General features: G+C 39.2%; 1 protein-coding gene across 1 annotated transcript in view; it reads right to left on the reverse strand.

Moving 5' to 3' along the window:
* Positions 1-1,144: 1,144 nt before the first annotated feature.
* LOC122117253 (regulator of G protein signaling 7 binding protein) overlaps positions 1,145-27,068 on the reverse strand; it is an 85,222-nt gene continuing 59,298 nt past the window's right edge. Inside the window, exons 4-6 of the mRNA XM_042690959.1 lie at positions 17,076-17,223; positions 12,990-13,060; positions 1,145-2,753 (exon numbers count right to left, since the gene is read on the reverse strand). Of these exons, the coding sequence (XP_042546893.1) occupies positions 2,662-2,753; positions 12,990-13,060; positions 17,076-17,223 (311 nt within the window). The 3' untranslated portion in view covers positions 1,145-2,661. The remainder of the gene's footprint in view (positions 2,754-12,989; positions 13,061-17,075; positions 17,224-27,068) is intronic.

Below are 27,068 nucleotides of genomic sequence, written 5' to 3' on the forward strand. Positions count from 1 at the left end.
GGTGTGACGTTTCCTTCTAACCTTAATCTCAAACCCAGTTACAGCAGGAAGCCAAGACAGCAAAACTTTATCTCAAGGACTCACACCTGAGAAGGTCATTTGGAAGGTGAGAGGAGAGAGGGCCAGCTCCTAAAGATGCATGGACACATCTGATGCGAGAGGTGAATTGCCTATTGCAGCCAAGAACCAATGTCGAAGTGGCTTCAGAATTGTGAGTACTAAATGTCATTTTAGGACCTATTACTGAAAGAACATCTATAAATCTTGGAGTGTGTCTCCTGGAACTATAAAACTGAGCAAAGTCTGGAAACAGGCACTGAATAAAAGATAAAGTGGCTGAATATATTACCTTCGATATGGAAAGTCTGGCTACGTAATTAAACAAGTTCCCATGTCCCTGAATAGCTACTACAGCCTTTTCAGACATGGAGGTGAGACTTGAATTTATTAACAGTCTTCAGCTGTACAAAGGACAATTGCACAAAAGGTAAATGTTACTTCCACACAGAGACTAAGCCAGAATGAGCACAAATTAGAGCAGAAGTGATTTAGGTCAGGCATTTTAAAGATCGTGCTGAACAGCAAAGTTGGGCTGCATTAGTAGCAAGGAGGTTGACGCTAAGGGTTCCATACAGTCCAAGTCTGGAGAGAAACAGGGGCAAAGGGTGTGCTAACTTGGGTAATTTTGACCCTTAAATGAAATATTCTTCAGGTCAAAATGAACCAGAGCCAGGAAACAATACGTAGCTTTAATCAAGTGTGATTTTGAAAATCAAGGTTGGCAGGCCAGGTGACCCTGGGAGTGGTTACTTGTTTGTTCAAGTAGTATCCACTGTAGAGTCTTTAAGGAGAATATCCTCACAACTTTTTTTTGCAGGTATTTGATATAGAAAATGATGATTTTATTATATAACTTGTCAAACATACTTCTCTTGGTGAAGCCAGGCATACCTGTAACCATGCATTCATTCTTGCTTCATTGGAACCCAACTCTGGATGACAAAAATAAGGCCAATAAGCAGCAGGTGTGATTTAAATAGAAACCTATCATTATTTTTGGAGAGCTATCTTTTTAATTTTTTCACTTTCAACACAAAAAGCTAGAAGATAATTTTAATTACATATAATTTCTACACCGTCTACTAGGTTGAACCATCATTTTGGAGGTCAAAACAGTCAAATCTCAGCAATTTCATCTAATTCAACCTAATGCAATAATTATTCACTCCTTTCATCTTCCCTAAAGCTAAAGGTTGAATATAGTTGGTCTTTAGATCAAGATATTTATGTACATATACATTTCTATGCAGAGATGACATTAAAGACATGTTTGGAGTAACCAGTTGTTAGTATCTAGCTCATCTTTCTATTGTACTAGACTCTGGTGCCTTCTGTCTGACTTGAAGATTTTCAGATCAGGGAAAACAAGAGAAGTACAAAGACTTGATCTTTTGACCCATAGGAAATTCTGTGTAGGTGATGGGTCCAGGAAGAACATGGGGAGAAATATAATAAAATTTGTACCATGTTACAAGTTTAATAGAGGACCACAACAAAGCTGGGTGCAGAAAAAGCAAAACATGTGGCTTCCTCCTTTCTAAAATATAGTATTGCTTAATGTGTCCTGCTTCCAATATTCTAAGCATAAGACAAGACACCAAGTGCACATTGGAAAAATCACATCTGCATAGTCATCTAAAATGAGACAAGCTTAGCTTAACTAAAATTTTGTTATTATAATGTAAAATGTTAAATATTTGTACGATCTGAGATAATTCCAGCATGCCCTATAAGATTTAACACTATGCTGATGTGCAAACACCATGCTTCAGATTTCAGTTCGAACAGAAGGTGATAATATTCAATTTTACATCTGAGGGTAATTGTATATGTTACTACATCATTTCCTAACTGGATAACGTCATTCTCCAAGAAGCTGAAAAAAGACATCATTGGATCAAAAGAGAATTAGTTGCCCATATGCATTGTACGAATGGATTAGGATTATTGTGTATTTACAAAATGTAAGCATTGTTTCATATATGGTTCCTGTTGCATTATAAATTAAGATGTTTTTATGTTGAAGCTTTTAGATTCTGACAGACTGGAAGACTAAATGTAAATGAGTGCAGAGAAAGCAATGGGTGAGGTGGTACCTGTTTGATTATAATATTTCTAACGATATTCCTAGATTGAATTTTTGAAGCTTTGCAGTTTTTAAGTAGATTTCTATGTTTAAAGACATCTTTCATACATGACAGATTGCTACCATGAGATCGGCAAGAGCTTTAGCTATACTATTATATGTGAAATACCTTTTCTCTGTGTAGTTCATTTTAAAAACCTTCAAATCATTTAAAAATCATAATTCTTGCATCAGTCACGGCATAGTTTGGAGCAGACATGCACAATGTCAGTTTTAAAAATCCTTTTAGAAACAGCCTTCTTTTGGAATTTGTTCTCCCCTCCCCCCACCCTTGATGGCAGCTGCTTTCACGTGTAAAATCATTGAGAAGGATAGGGAGAGGCAGATAAAAGGAATAAGGAAGCATAGAAAACATAGTCAAAAACCAATCACTGTATAGTTCAGCTGTCTGGAGGTCCTTGGGTTTGATGATGTTTTTCAGGTATTCCTGGTGGTGGGTTTCCAGAAGGATCTGCCTAGCTTGAGACCAGACAACACAGCCCGAAAAACCTTCTCTTACGTCTTCTAACCAGTGGGTAGGGAGTTAGATTCAGAAGGCTGCTGTCATCTGTGATGGGACAGAAGATGCACATGAGTGAAACACAGCTACAAAAAACAAAACAAAAACCAAGTGGTTATAAAAACCCAGCCTCCTTTGGATCAAGGCTTTTGCATCTTCAGCACTGTTGACATTCAGGTCTAGATAATTCTTGGTTACACTAGGCTGTTCTGAGTACGTTGCAAGAGATGCAGCAGTATCCTTGGTCTGTACTTACAAAGATGCCCAGAGTACTATAGTGGAGACTATCTTAGACAACCAAAAATGTTTTCCGAATGTCCTCTAGAGACTGAATGTCGTCTGGAGAAGGAACAAATTGACACAAGGCTGAGAATCGCTGCTCAGAATTAACACTATTTAGAAGCAATCTTTCAGTTGGGAGAGGAATGTAGCTTATTAAAAACAGCTCATGCTTTGGATCATTTTCTAAACTTGCCTCTGCTATTTACTAGCTTGAATTGTGACTTGGAACATGGAACTGGAGTTTGCTACATTTCAATTGTCTTATCAACTCGGGTTTAATAATGACTGCTACTTGCCTTAGGTGAGGATGAAATAAAGCCATCTATGTAAAGCATTTAGCTTAGGTAGGTAATTTGGGACACCTCGCTAACCATGAACTATTTGCCATTACATGGGATCATTTCCTTGGTTCCATCCATTTCCTTCATGTCTAAGAAAGAAGTTCCATCTATTTCCTGTCAAGTCTTCCTACAACACTTTCTGATGGGCATTGAGAAGAGATTGCTAACTGTTGAATTCATAAGTTTTGGGTTGATACTTTTAGCATGAAGAAGAAATAAACCAGGAAGCTAAATCTTGTTTAAGTGCTCATCTGTTTAAGTGCACACCAAATTAATTTAATCCCATATACAAGTTTAATTCTTTTAAAGCTCAGATTGTTTTTAATATGGAGAGAAACAGGGCTTTCCTTTCCATATGAAAAATAATTTATGATAATATAGATATTAACATTTTGAGAGCTAAAGATATCTTTCTTGCTCCTTCCTTCCTTCCTTCCTTCCTTCCTTCCTTCCTTCCTTCCTTCCTTCCTTCCTTCCTTCCTTCCTCCCTCCTTCCTTCCTTCCCTCCCTCCCTCCCTCCCTCCCTCCCATCCCTCCTCTCATGTAGGGTCTTGAACTCAGGGCCTTGTTTTTGCCTAGCAGGTACTCTGCTGTTGAGTCATGCCTCCAGCCCCTCCCCTCCACCCCTCACTGGTTATATTTCAGGATGGGGTTTATGTGTTTTGTTTTGTTTTGGTTTTGCCTGGGTAAACACATACACAACAACCCATTCTTTTTAATAATTTTTTTTTAGTTCTTTAAAATTATTTTCCCTTTTTTGTTTGTTGAGATGATTGGTATGCACCACCACCTCCAGCTTCTTTCCATCTTGATGGAATCTTGTGGGCTTTTCTGCCTGGCATGGCCTGGAACAATGACTCTCCCAATTTCAGCCTCTCATGCAATTTAAGATGGTAGGCATGTGCCTGTCCTTACCACTGTGCCCAGCTATAGATTGAGAAGAGATCTTGTGAACTTTTCTGCTTACCGTAGTGTCACACTGTGATTGTCCCGTCGTCCCTGAGTAGCTAGAATGATAAATGTGAGCCACCCGCACCCAACTGGACAGCTTTCTTTTATAATTAACTTGTCTCCAAAGAGTCAAAATAGTAAAAGCAATGTCAGATAAAATGCCTTGGCCTCAGTTTTCAAGGAGTTCTCAGAGATGAATAATGATATATTTAGAACAGAAAGGACTCATAAGGACTCTCTTATTGTTTCTAAGATTCTTCTGTAACTACTAAGTGATCAATGAAGTTAACCTAATTAGATGTGTGGTAGACTCTGAAGGGTAAAAAAATTAATCTCTCAGTAGCCCTTTAGATACTGACAATACTTCTTGAAACTCAAGTTTACCTAAAATTCAATGCTTTTCTGAAACAGAGATACCAAAATGAGGAAACTTATGGAGAGGAAAGATTTGATATGTCTATTTTTTCAAAACTTGGAAGATATATTTTCTAAGATATATTTTTCTTTGACCTTCCCCAAGTACTTAATATATTTGAGGAAGGACTTAACTGGTCTTCATATTTCATAAGATGGAATCCTCATGTATATTGTTCCTATTGCATGAGGAAATGTCTACTACAATATTGCATTTACAAAGGGAATAATGTGTGCATGTTGTGGACATATGTTTACTCCTCTCTTCTTTATATATTAAAACAGATATTATATGCAGGTATTATGATATGTTTATCAATATGGACCCCTTTTCAGCCATTACAATGCATCTAAAAGCATTTCGGTAGAACAGCCTTCTATGGTACTAAAATTCTCTTTGATCAGTCTTCTTTGCAGTTAGATTTTATATATATATATACACACACATACATATTCATTAGGTATACAATATATGTGTGCACGTACATTTATACAATATATATTTACAATTGAATGGAAGTGTTAGGATTGGTGGCAAAGTGCTCAAACATTAAACAAAGGGCAGGCTCTCCACTAATGATAGCTGCTGGTGTGAGACCCTTTGTTGTGCATTTGTGACACCTTTGTCTAGCCCAGATCTCCTGCAATCATCACCTACGGCCAAGGAGACACAAAAGCTCAAAAGTTCTTGGCAGAAATTCAGAGCAGCTTTCTGCACCATAGGAAGTTGACACATACCATAAGTGCTAAAATTTATCAAGCAATAAAAATGCCTGGAATGGTTTGAAATGGATTCAACCCCAAGGAAAGATGTCTCTCCATACTGACTGATTTATGTCTTGGAACTAAAAGTCTACTGAAGAAATGTGAGCAAAATGGAAGATTTACCCAGTCATTCTAAATTTTCTGAGAGAGTCAACTTCAACTTGTTGGGAAATGATTGGTTTTTATTGCAAATGTTTGTTTGGATATGGCATAGTAAGGCTTTTATCACATCTTTTCCCATATGAAAATGAAAAGTAGGAAAGGGAAGTATAAGAAGGAAAGCATGAGAAAAAGTGACAGAAAATCAGGACAAGAAAACCTAACTATACATTGGATCTTTAGTTTTTGTATGCTACAAAAGCCAGGGACATTACGATCCCAAGACTCACTGATACCATTTCTCTATTGCTCAAATTCATTTTGATAATAAAAGATTAGTAAGTAGATGATATGTAGGGAAAAAGAAGGCTATGAAGTTTTCAATAAGAAGAAAATTTCAAATAATAATAAGCTGTATTTAAAGAGTCGTTCTCTGATAAAATCAAAGAAATACTTACAATGGAGCTATGTTACAAGTTTCTATTCCAGGGGGATAAGATGTAAAAGGAGAGAGACTTTCATTGAACTCAGTGATCCTCAAATATTTGCCTCAGCAGCATTATCGGAGGTGTGTTCATGCATAGACTGCTGGCTCCACCTCTGTAGTTTTTGGAGCGGTAGGTCTGGGATGGAGCCAGATAGGCAATATTTCTTTCAAGTGCCCAGACATGCTGCTGCTGCAGGACTTAAGATCACACTTTAAAACTCACTGAAGATCATCTAAGTTGCAAGGCCCTGTGCATCAAAATGGGTTTTAACAGAAAGATGGTCTCTGGCCTCAAGTAACTATGAGCTTTCATTAAAAATGCCTCAAGAGAGATACAAACACGGTACTATGAGAATTCCTAAGGAGAGGGACTAATGGGGACATTACTACTATTAAGTGGAGAAGAAAAACATCTGTGGAAGATTCCCAGAGGTCTTGTTGTTCACTCCAGACCACAAAGGATGAGGAGAATGTGAGTATTTGTGGAAGGAAGTGGGCATTCTTAACGAAAGGGACAGTATGAATAAAGATACGGAGGTGACTAATAGCAGCCTAATATTCAGTTCAAATAACAGTCTACTGTGTTTATGAAGGAGAAGATGGTACAAAAAGGAACCACTTAGGATCCCCTAAATACATCCATACTGTCTTATCCTTCCTTGCCATTACTATGACTTTAGCCCTCTCTCCTTGGACTAATGATCAGTCTCTCAAGATTAGCTGCAAAACCAGCCGCTGGTGACTCACACCTGTAATCCCAGCTGCTTAGGAGGCTGAGAGCTGAGGATCTCAGTTCAAAGCCAGCCCTGGCAGGAAAGTTCATGAGACTCTTATCTCCACTTAATCACCAGAGGGAAAAAAGCTGGAAGTGGAACTGTGGCTCAAGTGGTAGAGGGCTTCCTTTGAGCTGAAGAGCTTAGGATCAGTGCCCAGGCCCAGAATTCAAACCCCATGACCGAAAAAATAAAATTAGCTGCAAAGTCTTCACATACCAGTTTCTTTGATAAATGACTGCTATGGGCCTTGGCACACTGCCTAAACCCAACCTTGTCCTCTCACCACACTAGAAGCAACTCTTGCGGAAAACCTTCATAAAGTTATCCGAGCTACCCCAGCTCATCATCTGCAGTTACTTCCCAACCTTCCTCAGTCAGGCTTCCGTGCCCCCAAGGTCTGTGTCACCTGCTTTCCACAACACTAGTGAGTACTTTTCTGTTAAATCCTGGGGACACCTGCAGTTCTTATCCAGCTTATCATCTTCATGATTAGTTATTCGTTCTGTGCAACTTCCTTTAATCCATTTCATAATAGTTTCAGGATTTTCTCCTTAAGTCCCTTAGTAAATTGCTTTCCTTTTGTCTCTAGCTTTAAATTCTGGCATTCTAAGGCTCTTTTCTCTGCACACTCCCCATGGGTGATCTCACCTATTTGCTAAAGATGTTCAGATCTGTTGCAAGTTCACTCACATCCCCTGTCTCACTTCAACATTATGAACCACTGAGCACTACTCCAGGATGTCCTAAATGCCAATCATTCTCTACTCTTCTGTTTCTCCTCTTTTCTCTCTCATCTAATGACGACTCCATCATCATTCACTTTGCTTTCCAAGCAAACCTTGAGTTTTTTTCCTTCATTCTGCCTTTTCCCTTCTGTACTATATCTGAGTGATCATATCTTCCTCCATAATTGCCTGCCTTTATACAGATCGTAGGTATTATGCACCTGGAATACAGCAACTGCCACCTAACTGTATCCTTCCAACAGCTCCAGAATAAAATCTGCTTTTCTCACAGGGGGTTTTGGGGGGGGGCGTGTCTTAAAGATCTCTTTCCTAAGCCTCTATGCTTCCTGCGTTGCCACCTGCTGCAGTGCTGGTTTATATATAACAGAAAACAAAACAAAACCCCAAACACCCTGTTCCTTCCTCTTTCCAAATACCTGCGCACAGCCAGTATCTTCTGCCTAGACTGTCTTTTCTCCATCTTTTTTTGGGGGGGGGCGGGTAACTCCTACTCATCCTAAAAAATCTTAGCACAGATGCTTTTCAAAAAAGCAAGCTCTAATAATTTCTCATTTTTGACTCAAATCTGGGCTAGGTGAGAATACCACATGGTCTTGTTGTAACCTTTGCCTAATTCTGATGACATTTGATGTGCTAAGTGTTCATTGCTTTGTCTTTTTAATAACGTGTGTGTGTGTGTGTGTGTGTGTGTGTGTGTGTGTGTGTGCATGCATGTGGGTGTTGTCTTCAAAATTCATAGGACAACCCTGAAGTAAAGCTCCAGCATGACCTCTGTGAGGTGAGGTACAAGTCATTTGGAAAAGAATCACCTTTTCAGGGCATTCTTATCTAGTTCAGCCCTCCTGAGAGGCAGAGAGACATCCCCAGCAGCTAGACAGAATTTGTTGCATCTTAGTGACGGTGATGTGTTGGATAATGATAGGGACAACAGAAACAGGAGTGGAGAGCTCTATTCAGTAGTGAGTCGACGCTTAACAGTTGTGAGCAGGGACTCAATACTGCCTAAGGAAAGAAGGAGGGATTACATAGCTCACACTGAATCTTGAATAGGTCATAGAGATTACAAAGAATAGGTGCTGCTGGCAAAAATGCCCCCCAATCACCTTCCAACACCAGATGGAAACACAAGAAATCTCCATATGAGGCATTGGGAAACATATCGAAAAGGTCACCTCCAGGGTAAAGGGTGACACAGCTGTCCCTAGGTTCTAAGAGTTCTTAGCTATCTAAGAGCTCTTCTCTCTGACAGGGCTAGCTTGATTCTGTTCACAGGGTCCACATTGGCGTGAATGAGGGAGATATATGCAAGAACTATTAGTAGGTTCCATGTCCGCAGGAGTACCATTGCCCATAGGAGGGCCCACATCATAGAATAGATTCAATTCCTGATTTCCCTAGTTCCAGACCGATTCTAACACATTCTGTCAACACCAAATTCTGTGCATGAGTGACCATGCCAACACATCCCACAGCGTTCATTTAATCGAAATTTGAGAAAAGGTGAAACTATCTTTCAGGCTTACTTTATTTCTGCCAATTTTCATTTCATAACAGTGTGTATTTAGAAGATGCATGTCCTTCACTTTCCAAATTCTTCTTAGCCTTTGTGGCAGACCTTGTGGGCTCTCTACAGGTGGTTCCATTTGTCATCTCTTTGACACAGCAAGACGATCATAATTAATGAAGCTCCCTACAGCACTGCCAATGACCCAGAATAGAGGACAGGAGGGGCAGTGAAGTGAAGCAGGGGGAACAATGGGCCGAAGGCCAGGAGACCTGGATGTCACTCACAGTCGGCTGCCACAGAACAAGGCTAGCTTGCTCTTCTTGGGTGCGCCTCTTTTTCACTAGTCTCAAATTACAAAGACAGGAAAGAAAAGGTGTAAAAGGAAGGCATCACCATCAATCATTAAAATGCCTGCCCTTAGCAACCACGTTCTCTTCTTTTCCCTACTGAAAATCAAGTAAACATATGATGAGTTAAGTTTTGATTACATAGGAAGTTAAGAAGATTATGATTAAGTCTTTTATTACTGAAATAAACCCAGAACAGTTTTTGAATCAAGGAGCAAGATGGAGACTAGGGTAGAATGGAATCTGAGCTGACAAATGTTTTTAAGGTCAGGGTAGTCAGGGTTCCAGAAAGGAAAAATGAGGACCCAGGTTGGTACTTTCCTCTCTCTCTTTGTTTTCTGTTTCAAACATACAGGAAAATGGAAGAAAGAAAAAGGAAATAATAAGCCAGAAAGAAAACAGAGGGCTTCCTAAAATGGTTGCCAGTGAGCTTCATGTTTTGACAATAAAATTCTACTGAAAAGATCTGAAATAATTTCCCACACTTGACCCATACTATTTTTCTGCACAAATTAACCTAGACCTGTGTAATCACCAGAATTGAGACGCTTCTGAGATGGATCTTGGTCTACAGAGTTTGAATAAGCTGGTGATTGACTCATTAAAATGATAGCATATGAACCTATCAAAACAGCCCCCCAAGCTGGCGCCAGCCAGTGGCTCATGCACATAATCCATGTACTCAGGAGGCTGAGATCTGAGGATCACAGTTCAAAACTAGTCCAGGCAGGAATGTCCGTAAGACTCTTATCTCCAATTAACCAACAGAAAACCGGAAGTGGTGCTGTGGCTCAAGTGGTAGAGTACTCACCTTGAGCTGAAAAGCTGAGGGACAGCGCCCAGGCCCAGAGTTCAAGACCCATGACCAACAAAAATAAATCCTCCCCCTCCTCCTAGAGAGGCTCCCAGAGACCTGTTCTCCTTCCCTCAGCCTGTCTGGATCCTCTAGTCCATCCACACTACCCCTTCCCCACTGGTCAGCAGATTAAACATGTGCAGAGCAAAGATGGGCCTTTATATAAGGAAGGATTCCATTTCTCCCTCAATTGAAGTCTGAATTTCCAATAATCCTCAACCTCCAATTATATTTTTACTATTAAACCTTACAGAACCACTCTACTTCCTTCTCACTAATTCCAGGCATCTCTAACTTCTCATTGTCCAAATGGGTCTGGGTTTCATGACTTGGTATCAGTTATTTGCTTGACCAGTTCCTTTCCACTTGTATGCTTTTGTTCACATTGTCAATCTTTGTCATTATCGTTATACTTAGAAATGGATGTAGAATTCCAATTCTTTTTCTGTTTATTAAAATAATATAATTTATATTCTACTTGTTATGATTATAAAAATGATGGGGAATTTTTCTGCTTTTTCTTTAATTCATGGTTCAGAAACTGTAGGATGAATTATCAGTGGAAGTGGAGATGAGAATGTTTAAGATAATTTGTTACGATAAAAATATTTTAAAAAAAAGATAATTTGATTTAAAACAGAGGCTTCCTGGCATCTGTGAAATGAAGACTGGGGGATACTGAGCTAGCCGCACTAATAGGCAACTGAATGTAAGGTTCAACAAGAAGCCCGTGTGCTGGTGACTGGAGAGACATGTCAACTGTTTTGATAATGAGGACATGTACCACATGTAGAGCCCCAGAGGCCAATGGCTTCACCTAGGGCTCAAGGCTGACTGTACATGGACAGGACACAATCTTAGACACGGTGAGTAGTAAGCATAGACCATTGGGCAGTAAGTTGGGGTTCTCCTAAATAACAATGTTCTTAAGACTATAAAATAAGGAAATAACTATTTGCATTATTAAGGCTAAAACGGGACATGATATGTGAATAATGATAGTAGCAACAATGAAGTTTTGCTGTTAAGGCCGAGTGTGGACATTTGGCATATTTCTTCATTGTTCTTCATGACAACCCTGCAAACAGGTGCTATTGTCCCCTTTTCTTGAAGGAGGGCACTCAAATGTCTTGAGGTTGCTGAAGGAAACAATGGCAGAGCCAGCATTCCCAAGGCCCTTGGTCCTAAACCCCAACCCCACGATTGTTTCTGACCATGTTGGGGTGAGGGCATCCTGTCTTCAGTATAACACGCCTACTTCCTTTGCACTCAATAAGGCACTCCAGATGGCTCAAGCCAGTTGGCCTTGGAAGCCAGGTCCTTCAGGGGTATGTGGGGGTACCTGAGGTACTACGTGTCCTGTCTTCTACTCTCTGACCCCCACCCCTGTGCCCAGGAACCCCCCCCCCCCACTCCTCAGCCTCTTCTACTGGTGTTCTCACTTCCACCTCTCTACCTTCTGCCCAACTTCTTCTGAAGCCAAGAGGCACTTCAGCTCCTCTGCCAATTCCTCCCCCTCCCTCCTCCTCGCTCTGCTCCCAGGCAAGCAGCGCCCTGTACTCCCTCCCACCCAGGCTTTGCTCAGTGGAAGCGGGAGGCGTTTCTTTCTTGTCTCTAAAGATCCTTTCCCACTCTCTAGGTGCTACTTTCTGAAGTTGATGCTTCATCCATGGACGCGCTAGCCAAGGATGCTGTAGCCATGGATGCATAGTAAAGCTGTTTGTTATTCATGCTTCATATACATCCCTCAGGCCCAGCCCTGCAAAGCTAGGTCCAGACTTAACAAACATTATTGTTGGTACCAGGGGTTATTCTTCTAGTCCTAGGCTCTATTCTTTCTTTTTTTAATGAGTTTTTTTTTATTGTGAAAATACTGTACAGAGGGGTTACAGTTTACATGAGCAAGGGAATGAGTCCATTTCTTATCAAGCATTGTTGCCTCTTCCTTTGTTTTTCCCCTACCTACCGTGAATTACAATAGTTAACAAAAGCATAGAGAGTCCCTTTCCTCATTCTGGTGAATCTCGCCACTTCCAGTTCTGTGTCAGGTTTTATACTCCTAATATAGCTTTGGAGATGGAGTCCTGAGTTCAGGTTCCCACTCCTGTTGTTGTTTTTTTTTCTGGCTAAATTAACTAATCTCTTGAGTCTTTATGTCCTGAAAATTGGGAAATAGTAATAGTATTTCCCTCAAAGTTATTGTTAGAAACTATCAAGGGTTTAGGGGATGCAGTTCAGTGGTAGAGCAGTTGCCTATTTGTAGCTCCCTAGCAAGGACTAATAATTAAAAAAAATAATAAATATAATACAATGAATACAGGTAAAATATTTAGGATAGTGGCACATTGAAAGTTTTCAATATAGATCTTCCTTTGAAAATGTCCTGAATTCCTTCCTCTCTGCTGTAAACCACACTCTGGCCATGGTCAAGTTAGTTCGTTGTGTGGCCACCCCTGGTATAATGATTTCTACAGCATGTGATAGAAACATCTGGGGAGGGATCTGTTTCCAGGTCAGAGTATATCTCAGCCTCTTTCAGAGCAAAACCCTGTTCACTCAAGAGACTCTCATTATGACATTTTTTTAAAAAGGCAAATGACACTCAATATCATTTTCTATTTGTGGAAAATACTTGTTTTGCTTTCTAGGAAATAAGTCCCAAGTTTATCAGTTAAAAGCCTCCCCTGCTTCAAGGGGAAATGACAAGACTCACCTTGATTTTTCAGTGGTAAAGGCATAGTTTCCCTGAGTTTGCTTAAAAGGTTTTTCATTTCTCGCATGTCTCTGTAAAATTGATGAAAAAGAAAGAATAATCAGCTGTGAGATTTCAAAGTAAAATCTCAGTCTGTTTCATAAGACATCTGAAGGGCAAGCATCAGTGCCTAATTGTACTAGCTCTGGTTTCCAGTAGGCAGCGATAGAATTTATTTTGCTTTCACAAGTAAAATATCTGAGACAGACTGGCTTTAGAAGGAAGGGAAACTCCTTTGCCAAGCATTTAGACTGTGTATCTTCTGCAGGAGCTCTGAAGTGGCTGAGCTCAGAGAAATGACTCTGGTATTAAGGCTAGTACTTTCTCTTATCAGTAGAGACTAAGAACTGAACCCACCTACTCAAGGAAAGCGGAGTGCTGGAAAGATTATGGTTTGTACATGTTTCTCACAGTTGACTGGATCTAAAAGCTCCTCCTTACTATGGTCAGAATTCAGCAGGACACTAGTTAAGTATTCCTGAAGGTTTTACTAAATTAAATGATGGAACAGTAATCTATCTATCTGTCTATTTGTCTATCTATCTATGTATCTATCTATGTATCTACCTATTTATACATACATTATATACATTACATATTACATATACTTATATATATATGCATATATACCAGTACTCACCAAGCCTTATCCCTGTCCCTTGTTTTTGTGACAGGGCCTTGCTATGTAGCTCAGTCTAGCCTCAAACTACTGCCTTAGCCTACTGAGGTCTGGTATTAGAGGCATGTATTAGGCATGCCTGGAGGATGATCAATTCCAAAACCTCTGGAGAAAAGCTCTTCAGAATAGTGGCGAGTGTGGGAGGGACCACTTGAGGACTGCTGGATTCTCTTTAAGTCCCTTGCCTGTCCTTCTAAGCTCCCTCTCGCTCCTTTGCTCAGAGCACATCATGCCATTGTGGACCTGAAGCATCCACCTTCATCTCAGAGGTCATACAATTTTAAAACCCCAGCTCTGTAGAGCATTGTAGTCTAGGACAGGAGACATCTGTCCTGTTTAGACCCTTGGGATAGTAGTTTGCCCACATGTCTAAGTGGTTAAGCAGTGAAGACAGTGCTCTTGAACCCCCAGAACAAAGTAGTAGATTTTTGTCTAACACAGTAAAAGGTATCACATGTTGAAAAACTAAGAAATACATACTAATTATCTCCAGAATGAGGAAGAAATAGCACATAGCACAAGCTTAAGAATGAATTCAGGGAAGAAAAATTTGGAGAATTTCTACCAAGTTTTTTTTCTTTTTCTGGCATTTGAAGAAAGAGCTATCATTCAGTTTCAAGTATGAAAACTTCAGTCCATTTTGCAGTGTACTGCTGTTGTGCTGGGCATGACTTACAAGGCCACTGTTTTGGTGCAGGCGGGGAGGATGTCAGAGACATCAGAGAGCCTGCTCCTCAAGAATATTAAGGAACTCAAGTCTCAGGAAGTCCTGACTGGAGAAGGAAGGGAAAGTAGCCTCATAGTTCTGCAGAAATACCTTTGTACAACCTGTTTGGTAGTGTAAGATTGAGGAATGTCTATTAGCATCTTATACAGATGAGGTGAAATTAGAGGGATGGCAGGGAGGGAGGGAGCTTCCTCCCTGCAAGATGTCTGCTTTCAGATAAGATTTATAGGATAAGCAGGAGGGATGGGGAAGGATGGGAGGGGGGTTCTTCCTGAAGAGCACCAATTTTTCCGTAGATTGCCGCAAAGAAGTCACCTGTGTTTTCATCCTACTCCAGGAGGACTTCTGTTTTCAAAAGCTCTCCTAGTTGGGGCTAGGAAGGTGGCTCAGTGGTAGAGCGCTTGCCTTGCATGCCTGAGGCCCTAGGTTCAATTCCCAGCACCACATAAGCAAAAAGAAAAAAGCCAGAAGTGGTGCTCTGGCTCAAGTGGTAGAGCGCTAGCCTTGAGCTGAAGAGCTGAGGGACAGTGCCCAGGCCCAGAGTTCAGGCCCCATGACCGGACCCAAAAAACAAAACAAAACAAAAACAAAAACAAACAAACAAAAAAAAGCTCTCCTAGTCAGTTCAATGCACGGTACAATTACCACCCACTGACCTCAGGACAGAGAGCTCCAAGAAAAACTGAGGAGGTCTAAATCATTCAGGGTCTTTTGGGCTTGCTTTCCACAGGCTTTCTATCTCTTTGTCCAGAATCTGGACTTGAAATGGTGACCAGCCTGACCAGAATCGTTCTATTTTCTGGGATATCCTACTCTAGTTGTACTGCTGTCCAAGTTTGCTTTTTTAAAGCTTAGGAGGTTTTGATATAGCTGCAGTACAAGGTATCTGAAAAGGAAAAATGGCTTTGTGAATGGTTTCTCCTGTGGATATTACCCCCACACTCACCCTTGGGAAGGTACAGAAGAAATGTTTCAGTAATAATTTTAATAATTAAATATAAAACTCTTTCACCATTTGTCTGTCATCCTACCAATCTGAAACAAACAAGTTTTATCTTTTGAATTGTTGGATATCCAGGCTTTTACAAAAATCCTGGTGTTATTAATAGTACATAATTACCACATGCTCCAAATTTCCATAAACGCAGAAATTTGGTAATTAGCTTTAGAATTTATTAGAATATGAAAGTAGAGATGCCATTGTGTATTTCATTTCTAAAATTAAAAAAAAATAAAATGTTCATTATCTTGTCAATGACTCACCTTCCCCCCTCCCAATCCTCAGTGGAATTGTCTTGTATTTATTCAGCTGGTTTGTGCCAGCTCTGAGGACATTAGTAGCAAAGGGCAGTTATTGATGGGAAAGCCAGTAAACAAGGGCTTTATCTTTCAGTCCCTCAGACTGGCATTTTTAGCATCTAAATGGGACATAGATGGCACTTATTTTTGTATTGTTATTGCTACCTTTTCCTCGATGCAAGAGAATCACTATAGAATTTCAAATTTCCTAGAAAGAAACTTATTCCCTAGAAGTAAGCCAGCTGATGTTACAATAAGACATTAACCTGCTTTGATCATTAAGGGCCACTCTGAAGAGGAAGAGGATATAAGAGGAAATGATCTTTTTGAACTGGACAGAATGCTAAGCAAGGCTTTCCACATGTCTGAAATCAGAGCATCTATGGGAAGCATCGCCACATGATTTTATATTCTTTTCTCTTAATCAAATGGATATTTTAGGAACCAGTCTAGTGGGTGAGCTGTAACAGTAAGCAGGTTCACTTTTCTTCCTTCCAAGGAGGTATGCTACATTTCTATTTATTTTGAGATAGGATCTCACTATATAGCTCACAGTAGCCTAAAACTTGTGGCAGAAAGTGCCACAGCCTCCTGATTTCTGGGGTTACCATTGTGTGCTGCTATATCGGCATTCCTGCCTTGTTTTCATTTTTCATGGAATGTAGTATGCTATCCTGTACCTACTGGAGGTCTTGCTACAGTCTCCCTAGAGAATTTAGATTATGTACTCTCTATGATGGTTTGGATATAAAATGGCTCCTAAGGCTCATAGAATTATTAAGAAGTGATTGGAACATGAGGGCTTTGGCCTAATTAGAACATGAGGGCTTTGGCCTAATCAATGAATCAATCCATTTATAGGTTTATAATTTGATGGCATTATTGGGAGGTGGTGAATAAAACTAGGAGGTGGAAACTAGTGGGAAATAGGCCACCAAAGATGTTTGCTTGAGGGGTATTTATTATCTCTGGCCACTTCTGCTTTTGCTCTGCTTTTTTTGTTGCCATCAACTGAGCATCTTCACCACATGCTCCCTGCCCAGGTGTTGACTTGGCTCAAGAGTTAAAGCAATGGAATCAGCTGAACTTGGACTGAAACTTCTGCAACCATATTGTTTTTATGAGCTATTTTGTTAAAACAATGCAAAATGGATCAATACACCCACTCACTTATCAAGTTTTCTCATAGTCTTTGAGGTCCCTGCCAGGGCTATTCTTCTCTGCAGACCAAACCTTTTGTGTTTTCTGAACTTGAAGTAGAAAAATGCTCAACACTCCATAGCCACTAAGAAGATGAACTGGGGGAGGATTGGCAATCTATTCAGGGAAACTTCCCACTTACCTTTCAGTGTTCTCAATGTCTGTGGAAACCTGCCAGGAGTGCTGCTGAGTTTCCACGGGGGAGGGGGAGGAGTCCTCCAGGGCAGGTATTTCAGCACTCTCCTCAATTTTGCCATCCAAACTTTTTACTGTCCCACCAGCTTCCTTTCCTAAGACAGGATATTGTTGGGAGAGAGAAGGAGAGAAGAAATTGTAACTACAAATTGCAGACCCAGGATGTTACTGAAAATGTTGGCTATGCTTTGAGTCAAATGATATGTCAACAGCTTTGTTACAGTAATAAAATAATTGTGTGCATAGTATGTATGCACACAATCCAAGAAAGGCAGCTGAGGTGAATGCAACTGAAATCAAGATATAATTAAGGGTCTTACCTTTGTTGATGTCTCATAATACATTGGGAATGAGTTAGGACAAGTTAGCTTGGAAGTAGAGATTTGGCCTGTGAAACCATGCTGTTTTTGGTCTCAGATGCAGGGCCAGAAGCTGGTGACACTCAGCAGGAAGAATGGGGTTCCAGCTGTTTTCTCTGATTCCAGATATTGGTTCTCTCAGTCTGCAACAGGAATTGTGGAACTATCTTCTAATTCCTTGGCTCTCTAACCTCTTTTAGTGCATCCTTCATTGAGAAGAGATCCAAGCCACATGACCCAGCATTTCTGGCACTGAAGTGCTAGGTGATGGGACCCATAGTGGGTAGCTATCCACAGCAATGCACTGCCAATGCACTAAGACTTGTGCTATGACTGATTTCATGTGAGACCAATTGCATGGTAAATCAGGACTTTCTGGAGATAAGTCTCTAGACTGATTTAACCATAAAGTTATATGGCCTAACTACCCATCAATAGTTGCCTCTTATTTTACTTTGAAAGTCATTGTATCCACATGAGGTATCTGGTACTCTGAGAAGGATCTACAAGGTCAGAACCCTAGGTTTTTAATCTGGCTTTGCCGTTTGTTCACCTGCTCATTGCTTCACTTGCTTACAAAAACTTTGCAAGTGTCAGATAGATACCAAGCACTAGGCTTGATGTTAGAAATAATGAAAGTGGATTAAAGACACAATATCTTTTTCATGGAGTGTTAAGTGCTGGAGATGGATAATAACAAAGATTTTATAAATAATTGCAAAGTTGTTATATTATCAGAGTAGTTATTTTGTGTCTTCTATTCTTGCACCTAGTTTTGTTTCAGTATGTAGACACAACTCTGGTTCAGTTAAGAAACTGTTATATCTCATATAATTGAATATTTACATTATAGAAGCTACACTTGTAATTTCTTAGCTAAGTCTTACAAATCATGCTGTGATTTTTTTACATTAGAAAACTCATGCAAACTAATGAAGAAGATGACTGTCCCTAGTAAACTCTAATAGGAAGTTTTGCCCATTGGAGTCTTTATCAAAAAGGAACTAGCAAAAATCTCATCCTTGTCATTTTTAATCCATGAAAGTAGCAGAACAAAGAGAAAGAGACAGGCAAAATAAATGGTAACTATGCATCTTTCAACAAAGTACAGCAAAAATGGGCCTCTGAACCAAAAACAAGGTTACTAGTGACACATTTTGGTCTTTTGCTATGTACTTTACGCACATTGGTCTTGGGGGATAAAACTTGTCTGAAGAATTGTTTTTCCAATTTTATGGTGTGCTGTTGGGTAGAAATTAATTAAGCACATAATTAACACATTACCATTTCACAGTTGGAGGGCAATGACCTCTTTAAAGCATTTGCATTATGCCGCTGGTAGAGTACAGAAAATGCAGTCAGTTCATTTGCTACCGAGTGTTGGGCAGAATTAGCCTGGGGATGTGAGCTGAGCAGAGTGGCTGAGATCTTTTAAGAGCACCCAAAGGGGGCTCCCCCCAAAACAGCCCTCTGATTTCAAACCTTTGAAGAACAGGGTAAGCTGACAGCATCTGGTAATCCTGGACTATTTCAGGCTACATCCATGGAATGTAAAATTTCTTGCTCTTTCTATGACTTAAAATATATCTGCCCTCCCCTCTCTTCTTTTCTTCTCACATTTAAATCTTATTGGCTGAGTACAGAGATCTAGGTTCAAGCTAAGTTTCGGAACTAGGATGACATTGTTCTCTTAACTTCTATTTATATCTCAAGATGTTTTGTATGTAACCTCAAAAAACTGAGGATGTAATCTTCAAATTTTTGAGGTCTAAATTGGCTTATAAATATGCTCAGGCATGAATCTTTATTATATGAAATTTTCCTCAATTAGTATTTTGATTAGAATTTGTGACTTATTTTCCCTAATTTGTTATTTTGAAAGAAATTATAAGTTTATATATAAAATTATACATATTGCTTTGTGATGAATCACTTGAGTATGTTGAAGATAATAACATGTTATCCTAAGTATTTCCACATAGATCTCCTGTAGAACATATATGTTTTATTACTAACCTCAAAGCAACTATCACACTGTAACAATTTGTAAACTTTGATTAAATATGACAATTTGATATACCATTATTATTTAATATGTAGTCTATATTTAAACTTGTCTAGTTGTTCCAGTAACTCTAAAACTTTTATCTTTTGAGGATCCCAACTAATAACTATGCACAGAATTTAGTTGTCATGTTTCTTTATTTCTTTATCTGGAAATCTAGAAGAGTATCCTAATCTTTTCTTTTTCAAATCATGGATATATATATATATATATATATATACACATATATATATATTAATGAAGACTAAAGGTCAATTGATTGATAGGATTAATAGGACTTGTCTGATTGCCCATGGATAGGTTCAGAGTAAATAATTTTGGTTAAGAATATTTTAGAAGTGACATTGGGTCCTTCTAACACATGATGTCAGAAAACACATAAATTAGTATGTCCAACTAGAAATGATATTAGTAATAATATGGTTAAGGTAGATTCTGCTAGCTTCAACTATTGTAGATATACCCTTTTTTCCTTTGTCATTATTAAGTATTTGTGAAGTGCTTCATTGAAATAATATGATCTTTTTATTTAAGTGTTTTGGACTCTTTTTAGCTATGAGAATAGTTTTTCTATTTTTTGTAGTTACATTTATCAATTCTTCCAGAATTCCTATCTCATATTTGCATCTCTTGGATTTATCTTTTGTATTTGTTAACGTGCCTCTATAATCTATATTTATCTTTTGGACTGAATTCTGAGAAAATATCTTGCCTTGATCTTCAGTTCATTCTTTTAGGCTCTCGAGATTTCCATTATGTTAGTTAATAATTGTGAAGAGTCAGAGATTTTTGCCAATTTGCAAGCCAGCCTGGTACAATTTTGTGGATAATGAAAGATGACATAAGTTCCTGGGTCAGTGACAAACATAGTTTATTACTCAGAGTAGTTCTCATGTCAGCATTTGTGCTAATCTCTTGTGTCCTAGTTACCACAAGACAATCCAAAAGGGCCAGATGGTATCTAAACACATAGTAGGCTGTGACAAGAGAAAATCACAAAGCTTAGGGTTCCAGTGCCTCATAGGGAGACATTTTTTTATTATATTGAATATTAAGCATCCGATTTCCTGGAGGGAGATATTCAATTTTTCCAAAGCATTTTACTAAATAAATGTCCTTGAAACAATAGTGCAAAATAAGAACAATCAGCTGGGTGCTGGTGGCTCATGGCTGTAATCCTAGCTACTAAAGAGCCTGAGATTTGAGGATCACAGTTCAAAGACAGTCAGGTAGGAAAATCTGTGATACTTATCTCCAATTAACCACCAAAACAAAACAAAAACCATCTATGGAGCTATTACTCAAGTGGTAGAGTACTAGTCTTGAGCAACAAAGTTCATAGACAGCTTCTAGGCCCTGAGTTCAAGCCATGCAACCAACCAACGAAACAAACCACAACAAAAAAAACCCCAAGAATAATCTTAACTTCACTTTGCAAGATTCACAAAATATAACAGACCAATGGAGAACTAGCTCTCGGTATTGGCTTTTTATTCAATTAATAGTATTTTGCATTTTCAATAAATCTAGATGTTTCCTGTGTGATGCAGCTATTGTTTCATAGATACAACAGACTAATAAATCTCTTTGCCTAAATCGATTGTATACATTTAATATTTTTCATCACCATAATATTGCTTATTCTATTGCTGGGTGTCTGTTGCCTTTGGTGTTTTCCTTTTATAATCGGTCTTTTATAAGAACATTGTTACTCCTGGATGTCTATTCAGACATGTCTTGACTACCTCTGTTTATATATCATCCTAACAGTACTTCTGATAAGAAGGATCTTGTTGTAGGCAATGTGTGTCGAAAGCTTTTGGGGGCAGTTATGTAGGAGTGCCCATCTGAAGGTTCTCTGCCTATTCTTTCTTTTTTTATTGTTAAAGGTCATGTGTAGAAGGGTTACAGTGGCATATGTCAGGTAATGAGTACATTTCTTTTAGAACAGTGTCACCCCTTTCTTGGCTTTCTCCCAATATTTTTCCTCCTGCCACCCCACTAAGTTGAGTAGCTCATTTTCTTTTCTTTTTGATGGCCGTGGGGCTTGAACTCAGGGCCTGGGTGCTCTGAGCTCTTTTGCTCAAGGCTCGTACTCTATGACTTTGAACCACAGCTCTACTTCTGGTTTTCTCATGGTTAATTGGAGATAAGAATCTCATGGACGTTTTGCCTGGGCTGGCTTTGAACCACAATCCTCAAATCCCAGCCTCCTGAATAGGTAGGATTACAGATGTGAGCCTGGCATATAGTTGATTTTCAACATAGTGTGCAGTAAGTATCACTGCTACATTGGTTGATCCTTTGCCCCAGGATTTCTGTGCTCCCCCTTGACTTTCCCACCAATGTATGGAAAACAAAACCAGCACAAAAAATGAGGGAAGGGGAAAGTTTGATTAAAAAAATGTACTTATTACCTTATTTATGTAACTGTAACTCCTTTATTTATTACCTTGACAATAAAAAAATAGTAACAGAGGAGAAAAAATAACAAAACCCCTCTTGTTTCCATTTCTTGGAGTTCATGTTAATAAGTATCATTTTATATGGTCATATTAACATTGCTATTGAGCCTTTGGGGTCTTCTCTTAGGAATAGTTGTCTTTGGCCTCACAGTGTGAATGTAGAGTCCTATATAATTTATCATGTCCAAATGTATTTTTTGTGTTTTCCCATTCAGTGTGATTACTTTTTTTGGATTAATGTATTTTATTTTATATATATTTTTTATTGTGAAAATACTGTACAGAGGGGTTACAATTACATGGGCAAGATAATGAGTACATTTCTCATCAAGCATTGTAGCCTCCTCCTTTGCAGTGTGATTACTTTTATAGGCCCATTCTAGTTACAACAACTATAATTTTTTCCAAGTCTTTCCATTTCTTTATGAATGGTATAATGTCATTCTTTCTGATGGAAGCACAGAATTCCATCATCTATATATACTCCATTTTCTTGATCCGTTAGTCCATTGAGGGGGCATCTGGTTGATTCCATATCTTGTCTCTGCCTATTCTTTTTTTTATTGTAAAAATACTGTACAGAGGGGTTACAGTTACCTCCTCCTTTATTTTTTCCACTACCCTCCTTTCCCTCTCACCTCCACAATTACATTCCCCTCCTCCTCTTTCCCCCCTCCCTGACTAAATTGTAAGGTTTGTTTTTCAACATAGTGTCTTGTACATCTCATTGTTACAATGGGTCAACCTGTATCCTTATTTAAGCATGTTTTCCCCTTCCCCTCCCCAAGCTAGAGAAGTGTATATACAAGATGCAGTGTATATACAAGATACTGTAAAAACAGGGGTTATAATGTGGGGGAGGAACATATAAAGAAACAAAAAAAATCACATTAGAAACAATAGCAAGAAAGAAAAAAACACTGTGACCCTATCTTGGGGTTCATTTCACTTAACATCATGTTAACTGGTCATATGTACATAGCTTTTGACCTTTTCTGCTTGTCCCAGACATATACCAGTTATTGCAAATAAGGGAAAACATAGGACCTATGTTTCTTTGGGCCTGGCTTACTTCACTTAATATAATTTTTTCCAAGTCTTTCCATTTCCTAACAAATAGGGTGATATCATTCTTTCTGATAGAGGCATAGAATTCATATATATCATATATATATACATATATATATATCACATTTTCTTGATCCATTCATCTACTGAGGGGCATCTGGGTTGGTTCCAAATCTTAGCTATGGTAAATAATGCTGGAATAAACATACTTGTGCTGGTAGCTTTAGTATGTTCTTGTTTGTGATCATTTGGGTAAATGCCCAACAGTGGGATTGCTGGGTCATAGGGGAGCTCTATGTGGAGTCTTTTGAGGAACCTCTATACTGCTTTCCAAAGTGGTTGAACAAGTTTATACTCCCACCAACAATTCAGTAAGATTCCCTTCTGTCCACATCCCCTTCAGCATCTGTTGTTATTAGAGTTCTTGATTATAGCCATTCTATAATGGCTATAGTAAGGTGGTATCTCAATGTTGTTTTGATTTGCACATCTTTTATGGCTAGGGAGGTTGAGCATTTCTTCATGTGTCTATTGGCCATTCTTATTTCCTCTTCAGAGAAGTTTCTCCTTAAGTCTTTAGCCTACTTATTTAAAAACTAAAGCCATTTCCTCTAAACTTTATTTAGTATTAGAATGCCTAGCTACAGCAATAATACAAGATGCAAACAAAAAGGGGATCCAAATAGGGAAAGATGAAGTAAAACTCTCTCTCTTTGCAGATGACATCATCTTGTATTTAAAGAATCCCACAGACTCCACTTCCAAATTATTTAAGCTGATTCGAAACTTTGGCAAAGTGGCAGGGTATAAAATTAACCCTCAAAAATCAATGGTTTTTCTGTGTGCCAACAACGAGAAAACCGTGGCTGAAATCAGGAAAGCAACTCCATTCGTAATAGCCCTACAAAAAATAAAATACCTAGGAATTAACTTAACTAAAGAAGTGAAGGACCTCTATGATGAAAACTTTAAAAACCTGAAAAAGGAAATCAACGCAGAACTTAGAAAGTAGGAAAACCTCCCATGGAAGGATTGGAAGGATCAACATCGTGAAAATGGCTATACTTCTTAAGGCTATCTACAAATTCAATGTGATACATATCAATATTCCAGCCTCATTCTTCAATGAAATAGAAGAAGCAATCCAAAAATTCATATAGAATAATATGAATAGCAAAAAGAATCTTTAACAGAAAGAACAGTGCTAGAGGAATACCAATACCAAATTTCAAACTCTACTACAAAGCCATAGTAATGAAAACAGCTTCGTACTGACACAAGAACAGACCTCAGGACCAATGGAATAGAACTGAAGACCCAGAAATGAACCCACAGACCTATAGCCACCTAATCTTTGATAAAGGAGCTAAAAACATAGAATGGAAGAAAGACAGCCTCTTCAGTAAATGGTGCTGGAAAAACTGGTTAAATACCTGCAGAAAACTAAAGTTAGATCCTTATATATCACCCTGCACTAGAATCAACTCCAAATGGATTAAAGATCTTGAAGTCAAAGCAGAAAACATTACAGGAAGGAATAGGAGAAACCCTAGGTCTCCTAGGCATAGGCCAAAATCTTCTCAGTAGAGACCCAGAAACACAACAAATCTAAGAAAGGTTGGACAAATGGGATTGCATGAAGCTGCAGAGCTTCTGCATGGCAAAGGACATAGCTAGCAAGATCAATAGAAAGCCCACAGATTGGGAGAAGATCTTTACTAGCTATACAACGGATAAGGGTCTCATATCTAAAATATACTTGGAACTCAAAATATTAAATCCTCCAACAAATAATCTGCTTATTCTTTAGGCATCATGTCTGTCCTGAGTTTCTTGGTTATAAATCCAACTCTAGAAAGAAATAATGAACAAATTGTCCTAGTATAAAACTCTCTAGTGTTGACTCACTGTCTTTCTCTTCTATTGCTGCTCTGGGAGGGAGGCCCAGAATTATTTCACACTCTATTCTGCTTTGCTGCCCAGGACTGACATTCTCCCCAGGCCTCTTCCTGGGGCAAGCATTGATAGTTGGTTGCTCATTGTGGGGCAGCCTAGTGTTTCTTGCAGTTTCAAACAGTCATTTCTCTGACAACATTTCTAGAAATCTTTCCCGTGGTTTGTATTTGTTAACTGGGTTTGAAGTATCTCTGGAATTGACTCAATTTTTGCAGAAATATTCTCCTGCTTGAATTACTTCTATTTCTGCCTGAATTTCTTATCGGCTCTGTTTTCCTCTGGTCATTTATTTCCACCAGTTCTAACTCAATTGCTTCCTAGTTTAAAGAAATGTCTCAGAATTTCTGGTCTCTTGCAGTCATCCTTTGTTTTTCAGGGTCATGGGAGAATGTTCTGTTTTTACTAACCTCTATTTTTGTTTCCTATTATAGTTAGAAAGCACCATGTTACTGAGTTATGGCCAATGTGCCCTTCGCAGCAATGATGTACATCGCTTTCAGACTGGCACCTAAAATTCCTTTTATGGGATCTACTATGCTATGCTTTCTAATGAATACAGACACTACTGCGCACCCCCCCCCCCTCGCGCCTCTCCCTCCCTCCCCTCCCCCTTCCCCTGCAGAAGGATGCAGAGAATGGAATGGGAATGCTGTTTTGTTTCATGCTCTGGCCAGAGGACTATGACATGAATGAAAAACAAACTCTTCTTGTTAAAAATCCACTAAGATTTGGTTTTATCTCAAACTATACTTTAATCTAGAGCTAATATGAATTTATTCTTTTCATTATATGTTTCTCTTTATTCCAGTAGATTTTCAGGAGGAAAGGAAATATGTACATGAGTTCCGTAGAACATCTCTGGATAAATTTTTTCTTTAATTACATTCTTTGTCTTTGACAATAGGTGGAAAATGAAAGCAATTCATCTCTTTATTTAATAATCATTAATTGAATTTTTACTCTGCTCTAGGCACTGTTCTAGATGCTTGGGATATAATCGCGAAGGTACTCATGATTATCAAAGTCTAGAGAGAACAGACAAGTAACCTGGAAATGCCCTTTCAAGGTAATATGTGCCATTATGTGTCACAGAGATGCCTGGGGGCCACAGGGAGTGGACATCAGCTCAGCTTGGAAGGTTCAGAGAAGTTTCCTGGAGGAAGTCGCATCTAAATTATAACCCATATACAGTACAGGGATGGGTCAGGAGAAAGGGATGGATGGGCGATTCGGTGAGATGGGATAAATTTACGAGCTGAGTTCCTTGAAGTAGTTCAAGATGTCCTGAGTATGGCAGGACAGGTGTAGCGGCAGGTGGGAAAGATGAGAAGTTGAAGAACTTAGCCAGGCCAGTTCATAGCTGTTCTCTTGAGCCACGTGAAGGAGTCAGCAGAAGAGCTATCTTTTCACAACCCCAGCTAGTTCAATTTGAGATCTTTGGTCCTAGCTCTCTTCCTGTGCCTGACTGTCTTCCAAATGGAGTGTCTGTTCCCTGACATCAGGCTGGGCTCCCTGCCCCGCTCTTAGGAAAGCAAGCAACATGCTTCCAGGCGGTGACTCCAAGTCTATGTTTTGCTTCACTCAAGGGAGAGAACGTGCATTTAAAATGATTTCTTATTATGAAATGAAAAACTCTGTCCTCTGGAAAAAAAATCAATTTCAGGCCTCAGTGAACAAGTATTTGCTTGGAGAGGGGACAGGGCAAAGGGAGAGAGCCTTTAGAATACCTTGAATTCATACTAGACTAGCTGTGTCACTGTTTAAAACTAGGCCATCAAAAACTTGGCCAGGAAGTGGCACTGTGGCTCATAGTGCTTGGCAGGGACAGTGCCCAAGCCCAGAGTTCAAGCCCCACGACTGACAAAAAAAAAAAAAAGAGAGAGAGAGAGAGAGTCTCATAGACCTTTCCTACCTGGGCTGGTTTAGAACTGTGATCCTCAGATCTCAGCCTCCTGAGTAGCTAGGATTACAGGTGAAAGCCTCCAGCACCCAGCTTATTTAAACTTCCAAAGAAACATAGGTCCCAT

This window comes from Dipodomys spectabilis, unplaced genomic scaffold, assembly GCF_019054845.1.
Source record: "Dipodomys spectabilis isolate Male_0828 unplaced genomic scaffold, ASM1905484v1 ptg000140l, whole genome shotgun sequence".
In the NCBI taxonomy this organism is placed as follows: Eukaryota; Metazoa; Chordata; class Mammalia; order Rodentia; family Heteromyidae; genus Dipodomys; species Dipodomys spectabilis.